A 10,452-nucleotide genomic window follows, 5' to 3' on the forward strand; every position below is an offset into this window, starting at 1 on the left:
CGGCGGGTTCGTGGCGATTTGAAACTTTTCCTGATAAAATTAGACTTGGCCACATGTATGAAACTTGCTCTACTCGTTGAGATCTTTATTCCTGTAAAATTTGAGAATTTTTGGAAATAGTTGAATTTTCTGACGAGTTAGGACGGCCAACCACCACGTGCGGCGGCGCCTGGCGACGGTGCGTGGGCCGAGGCACTACCTGACCTTCCTAAGCTAAGTTTGATACCCCAATTCCATAAGTGAAGCCTGATTGATGAAATCTCATTATTTGAACATAATTTTGATAGAGACCGCCACTCGATCCTTATATGAATTTGTTTTGCAGTTATTCTGACCTCACATACAATAATATCGGTTATCTTGTCTTCCCAACTGCCAAGTAAATTTCCTTTCCTACAGGCTACAGGGCTAATTTTCTGAAGAAAAATGATGCTCTTCACACTATTCATCTGAATTGCAGGACAAAAACTGCAGCCAGTTGCAATTTCCTTCTTACTTTGGCAAAGTAAATTCAGCAGATTCATGTGATTTCCAAGTCAACGATGCCAGTACAAGTATGGTGCGAAGTCCATTAGTGTCATGAGTCTCAAGAATATGATGATATGGGCGATAAAATTAATAGAAAAAATATGATGATATGATTGATTAAAAAAAAATAATGAATAATATGGTGACATGACTGGACCAGAAACAGTAAACGCATACAATATTCACCTGAGATCTTGGACTTATCATTTTCGTAAGGACTAAGAATCTCTATGCTCTTTCTTTTCATTATCTTCCGTACATTCTTTTCACGTTCTTTTATTTTATTTTATTTTTACTATAAAAAATAAATATAAGATGTTAATATAATTTAACCGTAATCGTTCAAATAGGAAGAGAGGAAAGAAAAAGAAAAAAAAAATGAGAATCCTACTCCATTCTGTAAACTGTTTCTTGCGCATCAATTTGCGATGCCTTGAGTTGTTAATTATAATTTATATGAATGCTTAACGAGTTGTCCCTTTCATTACAAATGTCGACCTAATTACGTACGTACACACACCTCTTCTGATTATTGTACAACTCGCGTGATCAGAATGAAGTTCCATTTTAATAATTGTACTAATGATTAAACTATGTTGCCTTGACAAAATTGGAGATAGAGGTACGTGACTTTCCTAATCAAGACAATGCGATAAACGTTAATGTTATGTTATTAAACTAATTGATGAGGTGGATTGTTATTTGAATGTGACTACTCACGATAATGTGATTCATGTTGACATAAAGTTATTAAACTGATTTACTAGCTCTTAATTTCATGGTATTTATGCTTTAAATGGAAAAATGAAATTGAGGAGTAGTTTGAATTTTCCGAATCATGACAGTATGAAATGTTAAATTAATTGATTTACATGTGTTTTTGAAATTTTATTCTCTCCCATTTTGGTGGGAGTCATTCTCTCATTGAGAGCTTTTTTCACTGTTGTGGGAGTGATATCTATTCTGGTAACTTTTCTGTAACCGTTGATCCTAGCTATGGGTAGGATCGATGGTAGCTCCCCACTTCTTCTCTTTCTTTTTGCTTCAGGTTGCGCTTCCTTCTACTCTTTGTTGATCTCTCATTCTACACTCATCTTGCCTTCGATCTCACCACCCTTAGCCCTAAACTTCGTCCTCTACTACCCTCCATTCCTTGATGCCAGTTCACCTCCATGTTTCTCATCAATCTGATTCATACCCTTCCCACTTGGCTATGTCCCTCCTCGATCCAACATCTATCTTGATTTGCAACCATTTCTCTTTATCGCGATTAGTTGTGGGTCCATCAGAAGGTGTGTAGAGTTCCGGCTCGAGAGTTCACACCAACACCTTCATTTTGTATGCCTTTTGGCATTTTTACTTACATGATGGGAATTTCCCTAGGCTTCCTTTGATTTGTGGCTGCGATATTATTGGTGGTGCTTAGTTGAGAACGATGGAGCCTTATTTTCTTTCATTTTCTTTAATTATGGGGTGTCGTTTGGTTAGGTCTCAGGCTGTGTCGTGTTGGTGGATCTGTGGTGCTACGACATCAAAGGTGGTTGCAAGCTACTAGGGTTTGTATTTTTTTTTTTTTTTTTAATATATTTTGTTTTGTTTTCTTTCTACTTTGGGCTCCAAAACCTAGTTTGGCTTTGTTTTGTTTTGTTTTGTTTCAGGGGTCCATTTCCTTGTATTGTGGTTTTCTAACACACTTCAACCCGGAATGTCGACTGGACACCCAAATCAAGATGTGCTAACTGACACCTGGAAGGTGACAAAATTATAAAGTAAAAGTGATGTTGAAAAGTACGGATAAATTAAAACATAAAGTAACTAAAGCAAGAGTACCCAATGTGCAGGTTAGAACCTTTATTACAGAGTATAAGTATCCAAGCATAGATAAGAGTGTAATAAAAAGTAAGGATGTTATTATCCTAGAAAGATGGACACATTAAACAATAAAAAGAAACCCACATTAATAGAAGTGTAGGTTAGCATTTTTCGGTAATTCTCGTCGCCACAAGAGCACAGCCACTAAGTCATGGAGGGGGTGAAAAATAAAGGTGAGTGGGCCGAAAAGCAAAATTTTGTAAAATGTTGTTTTTGTAAAAGTTGTAACCTCTACTATAAAACAAATATAGTTTCCGAAAATAACATACTAATCAAATTTTTATTGTTTAGTACCCAACATATGTAGTAATAAAATATTACAGGTACATATTAGTAAAAATAATAGTAATAACAAATAGTGATTGCTCATCAGATCATGTAAGCACACAAATCATGCAGAAGTAACTATATGAACAGGTTGGGTGTATAGTTTACGTTCTGGTACTACAACCACGTGAAGCTGGCATTAAGCATTCACATACCGGTCTTAGTTGCCTAATGCAAAACTAAGAACATGTTGGATCCAAAGTGAACGTAAATGGTGCATATGAACATACATGTGAAGTTAGTCCTTGACCAGGACAATACAAGGTGACACTGTGCATACCTTTAATAATTAGCCGATAAAATCACGAGTATGTACATGTCACAGTTTAAACTCGCAAAGTAATAATAAATAACCAAGTGTAGGCCATTATAATTTCTAAATGAAGCATGGCATGTCATATAAACATTCAAAAGGCATTCATGGAAACTATAATATAATAGTATTTGAAAGCAAACACCTATTTACAGTTACTTTGCAGGGTTGTAACCACTCAAAGTACGAAGTAGATGGTCTCTGGTAACAATTACACCTCAACAGCTATAAGGACTCATTAGTAAAACTCCAATAAAACAACTGAATCTGAAGAAAGGGAGTGCGGAAATGGAATGAGCATGTTGAAATACCTTAAGAGAGGTCCCGAGGCAATTTCAAAAAAAGTAAACAGTCATCGTCAAAGTCAACGCTTGTGAACGAGCCAGTTGAGCAGAACTGATCAAAGCTGGTCTGTGTCGACTGAAGTCGATACGCGCCAGCATGTGCTGGCTGAGCCTACGACAGAATATTCCATCAACTGAAGGAATATTCTGTTAAAACAAGCGAAAATTGCTTTAGACACCTGACGGTGTTGGAATATTCTGTCATTTTTTTCCAGGATCCGTCTCCAGTGTCGGCGGTTGTTGCCATTTTTCTCACCAGATTATGGCCTTTTGGCCGGATTTCTTCATAAAGCGATAACTTGCTCCTTTCACATCTAAATTTGACTCATAATATGTCGAAAATGAAGCTTAAGAAGAGAGGGATAATATTTTTCCATTTCGGAGTTCAAATGGTAGCTGGAGGTGGCCTGAAAATGGCTCGAAAGCCTCAGTCCGTTTTGGTTGTGTTGAAACAGTGGCAAATTCCAACACGCAAGGCTTAGATCTGGGTCTTTGGATGATGGTGAGTCGATTGCTTGCCTTGAACTCGCCCACATTGACGAATTTAGGCCAAATTCTTGTCGGTAGTTTTGATACTTGCCAAAACTCTCTCGAGTTAGCCTTTGGGTTCGGTTTTCTACAAAACAAAGCTCGAACTTGAGCTCGTGAGGTTAAGGGGGTGGATATAGTGGTGGTTTAATGGCTTTTGGTTCTTTGAGATGTTTGTTGTGGTGTTGGTGTGGTCAGGGGAGAAAACATGTGAGAGAAAGGGAAAATGTTGATAGAAAAGAGAGATGTGAGAAAAGTGATGAGAAAGAGCGTGAGATAGCAAGTAGGTGGGTCCCACTGGACCCAAAAACCTAACATTGTAGAATGATAGATTAGGAAAATATCTTAAAGATTGAAATTACAGCATCGCCCTTAACATTGTAGTTTCATTGATTTTTTTGTTTGAACTTAGAATTCCATTCTGCTTGCGTCCACTCATACATGTCGTCGAGTACTACGAGAATGTGTGTGTTTAGGTCAAGCCCACTTGCCCACTTTTTTAACAAGTCAAACGAGTAAACCAACAGTACCGCAGTCTGCAGTATGCAATACTGCTAACCCATTGTTGTCTCAAAAGAAAAAGAAAAAAAAACAAGTTGTGGATTCTCGAGATTGCAAAAGCATTATTTTGCCCCTTGTTGTGAAATGTGCGTAAATTGTTCGTTGCAAGTCTAAATAACGTCTCGTTTGCACTCACGTGTTCGTGAGGACACATACTATCTAGAAAGACGAGAAAGAGACAAAGAGTGAAAATGACTTAGATGCCCGCATATGATTTTCCACTTATCTCACCAGGGACACTTTCGTAATTTCAAATTTCGCAATGTTAGGGAATAAAATACAATAAAATTTGGAACGCGATGTAACATTGTCTTTTAAGTGGCCCTCTGCTTGTGTACATATGATTTGTTAGCAATTAAATTTAGTGCTTTTCTTTAGTTTTATTATTGGTATAAGGTGCTCCCTGATTTTATATTGAACGTTTTGTTGAATCATTATTGGAATATGTCATGTTAATAAATTGATTAATTTGATGAGTCATTACTTGAATTTGTTACACTATTGAACATGACAAACTCTCTCTCCTGTGCATCACGCATATGCATACACATAGCATCAGTTGACTTCATCTAATCTCAACCACTCGTTTTCATTAAAAAAATGGAAGGCTGAGATTTGGTGAAGTAAGCTGATGCTCATTCCATGCACATGTGGGTAATGCACAAGAGAGAAAGTTTGTTAAACTGAATAGTTGGTGAATCGTGATTTGAATATTTGGTTCAGATTAACAATATGTAAACATAAAGTTTTATTTTTATTATAATTAACCTGGGATTACAATGAGACAAGGAAAATGAGATTTTTTACGATGAGAGAAATGGGATGGTAAAATCCCAGAAACATGATTTCTTTCCTCGTAAAAACTTAATTAGTCATCTTGGGCACAAATCTAAGCTGTGACTGATGTCTCTACAGCAACCTTCCCAGAGTAACCGACTTCAGATTTCCTATCAGCCTCCCAAAGCTCTGGTATTGCTTCTCTAAGGTTGTGAATGCTTTCCAAAGCAAAATCTGCACCTTTTACTCTCTGACGTGTGCCAACCTGTAACATTAAATGTTTACAAAAGATTGCATCAGCTTGTAACCAAAATCGACAACCTGTACTGCTAGCAGTACACGTCAATAATGATTGATTTCTTTCGGAGTTTTCACGAGATCCGTTGAATATGAGTTGGTATGACATTATTTTTGGTACAAAGTTAGGGATGTGTTATTCATATACTTTTTTTTACTTCTCATACACTTTTATTAATTTTTATCCATTAGATCTTCTTTATTTCATCTGATCCGACGGTTGAAAATGAAAAAAGTATGTGAGAAGTAAAAAAGGGTGTGTGGATATCGCACCCTAAAGTTATCAATAGCTTACCAGTACAGTTTGAAGTCCCACTCTTTTGCCAGCTTGTATGTTGCGGACGCTATCTTCAAAGAACAACTGAAAGAGCCAAAAATACCAACCAAAGATTAGCATAAGTAAATAGTATCTAAAGAACCTGCAGATATTCAAATTTTGAGATGAGAATATAAATATTTCTTACTGTTCTTTGAGGGTTGATGTTGGCTATCTTGAGAGCCCGTTCGATGGCGTCTTCAGATGGTTTGCAGACGATTGGAGTTTTGGGTAGTTTGGAAGTGGGGTTTGGTGTAGCAAAATGGCCAATGATGTCAAAATTTTGAGAGCTGCTTGTAATGGAGGTAGTGCTGCTTAATCCCACGAATTCGATGTCATCTTCGTCGTCAGAGACAGTGTTTTTGTGAATCGGATTGAGGGTCTCAAAGCAGATAATCCCTTCAAAAATGTCTTCCAATCCAAGCCTGCTTAGTGCTTTGGCAGCATGGATCTTGTCCGCATTTGTGAAAATCTGTTTGGCGTAGAAAACAGAAATAATTACCATAAAGAAGAAAGATTAAAACTCTTGTCACGTGATGTGAGAGACGGGAATAAATAACCAGTTACACAGTAGACGCTTACAATTTTCCTGTAAGGCAGGTTCAGCAAGAGGCTCCTCAAAACCGGGTCGGGTTTTATGTTGTCATAAGGTAGTCTTCCATGGACAAAACTGTGATATTCATCGTAGTCAAAGTCATTGCCAATTGCCTGCAAAGAAGGACCCCAAAGCTTAGAAATAAATTATAATAGTGTCAAAAATATGGGGAAGTAATTATTTAGAAAAGAAAAAAGTACCCTGAGACCAGCCATTGTTGTTCCATAATTCTTGTACAGAAGGTTACCCAACTCAGGGATTATGCTCCTGTCAATGCCAAGCTTTTCAACCATATAATCTGCAGGAAAAAAAGGGAAATTATCAAATACGAAATATGATGATATGAAAAATGCTGAACGACCATGTCGGCAGTTCCAAGGCCTTGCTTAGAATACAAAAGTATTACCTTCTATATTGATTCTGCATGCTGTGGCAATCCCACTACTATAGGGATACAGTGTATCATCAAGATCTGCAAAAGTTCAACCAATAGTGATCTAAGATGATTGCTTTACAAGTTAACTCGTATTTTACACAATTTTCCGAAAGTAAAAGGGCTTACCGAACAAAAGGCATTCGTACTTTGTCCTCTGAGCCTGCATGAATCGATCGTCGAATTCCATTTCGTTCAAGAAACCTTGAGAAAACAGCAAAGGGAAGTGAACAATGAGTTCCATGAAACCTTAAATCCACACAAGTTTATAGCAAGTTTCATTTTCGGTCTCAAACTAAACTCCGAAAAAACATATAATTAGGGGCCCCTGTTGACTCAGATTACTACCAAAAGAAGAAAAGGGTTTTCAAAGCCATACCAAATAGCTTAGCGTGGAATTGGATAAGGGTTTCTTAGTTTCTGAATGAACAATCCACAGCTGCTACTATAATTGAATCAAGAGAGGAGGTGGACCAATGGCTTTATGGGAATTTAAATTTGGATATAAATTTGTATTACAACCTAGTAAAAGTTGTGCTTAGCTTATAATTAAGATCATGTATTAGATCAATGTATAAAGCTAAAAAAGGTAAACTTAAACAAATATAAAGCTAAAAAAGGTAAACTTAAACAAAGTTTGATGTGTGATTATTTCAAGCACTTCCCATAGTGTATCATAACTTTAGGGAACAAGAACAACTCATTCAATAAATTTTACAACTTAAAACTATTTTTAATCTGGATTAGAAAAAAAAAATTGTTGGCTTCTTTGGGCGAGCCTCAAAGTATGAATTGATTTAGGTTAATGATCAAAATAATGTTCCTTTGGTGTAAATTAAATTTGATCAAGAACCAAAATTTTTTTGCAAAGTGGATGTCATATGAAATGAAATGAACCACTTTGGTCATATAAATGATGTTTGATGGAAACCCAAATTTTCAAAAAATCGATTGGAAATGCATTTGATCAAAAGATTGAATATTTGACTCACCAGATTAAAATGCCAAAACCAAAATGATGAACGCGAGAGAGAGAGAGAGAGAGAGAGTTTCTTTCTTGCAAGACGAGAACTCTGGGGAGAGAGAGAGAGAGAGAGAGAGAGAGAGAGAGCACAATGCTAAAGGTACTGAATAATGAAGGAGTGGGAGGAGGAATGAGAGTAAAAGAGGTGGGTTTAAATAGGCAAAACCGTTGTGTAATTCCCACGAGTTTGTGTATTTTTAAATTTGTTTGATTAGATTATTAATTTTTTTTCATCTCAAATCACGTTCAGTTAAATTAATTTTTAAATGTCTACGACTCAGAGAAGTAACAAGAAAATGTGAAAGAAAGAAGGTAACAGGAAGAAGGCAAATGCCAACTGGTTCCCAAAGGTTGAAAAGGTTGAACCAAATGTTGTATTATGTGGACTCTCTTTGTCGAGAAATTTCCAGTTTTGCCACCATCTCCATCTCACCTTCCTTTCATGGTCCAAATCTACCCTTCTATTTTATTTACAATATTCCATAAATACCCCTGCATTTGTAAGCCAGTGGTAACTGGTCAGTTGTTTTAAAACAAGGGGATGCCAAATATTGGTGCCAAGGGTGGTGAGAAGGAGCATAATTAATCTTTCTATTATCTCTGGTTTAATCTAAACTTTCAAAATTTAGCATTCTAGCTAATAGTTATATATGCTAATATGCTAAGAAACTGCTATTCTAATTCTTAACTTATCTATTCATATGCTTGACTGTTAAAAGTTGTGTAATAAGGATGAGGATCCTTTCCGGATCTTCTTTGGGATCCTCACATCCTTTCTTTTTATCGTACATCCTGTGATCAGTTTTCATTATGTACTATTTGTGTTTAATTTTTAGTAAAAAAAATTTAAAATGATTTATGACTGCACGATGTACGATAAACGGATAGAATGTGATGATACCTAGGATCCTCACAAAGAGGATCCGTATGAGATCCAAATCCATGGAATAACTAATATCTACTACTTGACGGAAAGATACTAGCACTTAGACTTGACAATTTCTTGCACAACCCATTGAACCGACAAGAGACGATACGAAAACAACAGGTTTCGGGCCAATCCATTAATAACGGGTTCTTAACAAGTCTATTCATAGGTAACCAGTTTCAACTCGTTAAGAAAAATATTAATTTGGTAATTTTTAACTACTAAAAAAATCTTACTACAATAGCTATAGAATTTATGTGAGATTAAATCTTTACGTGAAAGAGAGTGCTAATATGGAAAGCTTACTAAAAACATCATCACTCCAACTCTTAAAGACGATAGATCATCCCAAAGTTCCAATGATGAAAACTGAAGGGTTTTGCTGTAAAAAAACAACGTGCAAGCTTTGAGTCTCATTAGCAAGGTTCTGACTTTTGAGAAAAGACTCTACAACATTGAAAAAAAAACTCCTTTCATTTTGCAGTTTGCATATCCTTGTAGATTTGATATTTTGTAGTAATGTACTAATATTTTTCATTAGGCTCTTATTTTAGGGTATGTAATACTTGAAGAAAAATGTGTTTTTATTGTTTGAAGTAATATTTATGTGATAATATGGTACGTAGATACTAAATTAGGATGACTTTTTTCATTTGATCATTTATTGAAGTAAAATATATTTTCTTTAATAGGTAACGGATCAGGTTTTAAAGTGTTGAGTTGGGGGGGGTCATATTGCGTATTCATTTTAACAGGTTTGACACAACACCACTATTCTAAAAATCCCCACCTAAGTGCTAGGCAGCTGGCCGTCATGCCGATTAATTCCTATTTGAAAATTAAGAAATGGCACCTATACCTACTTCGACACATGCCTAAACCGCCTAGGCACCCCGCCTAACCCGCCTAAACTCTCGCCTAGGCAACTATTAGTTAGATAGAAAATAGATAACTTTATTTTTGCATTATATTCTAATACTTTATAATCTATATGTCATTCTATTTTGCAATTTAGGTATCCCAATTCAATTATGTATTTTTTTTTAAGTAAAACTAGGCACTTATGTATCTGATATATAATAATTTTTCTTAAATCCACCTAGTCTGCCTAGGCTCCCTCCTAGCCACCTAGGTGCTAGGCCTCAGTCCACCACCCAACTAGCATCTAGCGTCTTTTAGAACCTTGCACGACACAATCCGTTAAAATATCGGGTATGTCATGAAAATGACATGAACACAGCAAACACGACACAGTCATCATGTTGCACTTACCTACAAGGACCTAAGGTGGTCCTCTTTCTCTATCCCAAGCTGTGATTCACAAATTTTTATTATGCACATGTTATAATATGAAATGTTCATTTTCATAAATATCATTTAAAGATCACTTCTAAAAAGAAAATTGTTTTGTCCTCCCCAGAAGGTAATTTTAATGTGGTCGGTTTCCCCTCTTTTGCAATCAGTTTCGCTATAGCACCTGCTGCTCTAGCTAATTGCCCACCCTTTTCAAGTGTGATTTCTATGTTATGTATGGCCGTGCCTAAGGGCATATTGGTTGAAGTAGATTCTTCTTTTTAATCAATCAAAATCCCTTCCAAATCAATCAAAC

The 10,452-nt window shown here is 36.2% G+C and overlaps 1 protein-coding gene across 2 annotated transcripts; it reads right to left on the minus strand.

Moving 5' to 3' along the window:
- Positions 1-5,253: 5,253 nt before the first annotated feature.
- LOC137722968 (phosphate metabolism protein 8-like) lies at positions 5,254-8,018 on the minus strand. Of its 2 annotated transcripts, none has more exons than XM_068462104.1 (8): positions 7,884-8,018; positions 7,021-7,095; positions 6,865-6,930; positions 6,659-6,756; positions 6,446-6,571; positions 6,012-6,335; positions 5,843-5,908; positions 5,254-5,515 (listed from the first exon to the last, which is right to left on the minus strand). In XM_068462104.1, the coding sequence occupies exons 2-8, from the start codon at positions 7,079-7,081 to the stop codon at positions 5,363-5,365; spliced, it is 894 nt and encodes a 297-aa protein (XP_068318205.1). In that variant the 5' UTR covers positions 7,082-7,095; positions 7,884-8,018; the 3' UTR covers positions 5,254-5,362. The 2 variants fall into 2 exon arrangements, with proteins under 2 accessions (XP_068318205.1, XP_068318206.1); XM_068462105.1 differs by lacking the exon at positions 7,884-8,018 and adding an exon at positions 7,271-7,425.
- Positions 8,019-10,452: the final 2,434 nt, after the last annotated feature.

The sequence above is a fragment of the Pyrus communis genome, chromosome 17 (assembly GCF_963583255.1).
Source record: "Pyrus communis chromosome 17, drPyrComm1.1, whole genome shotgun sequence".
NCBI classification, from domain to species: domain Eukaryota; kingdom Viridiplantae; phylum Streptophyta; class Magnoliopsida; order Rosales; family Rosaceae; genus Pyrus; species Pyrus communis.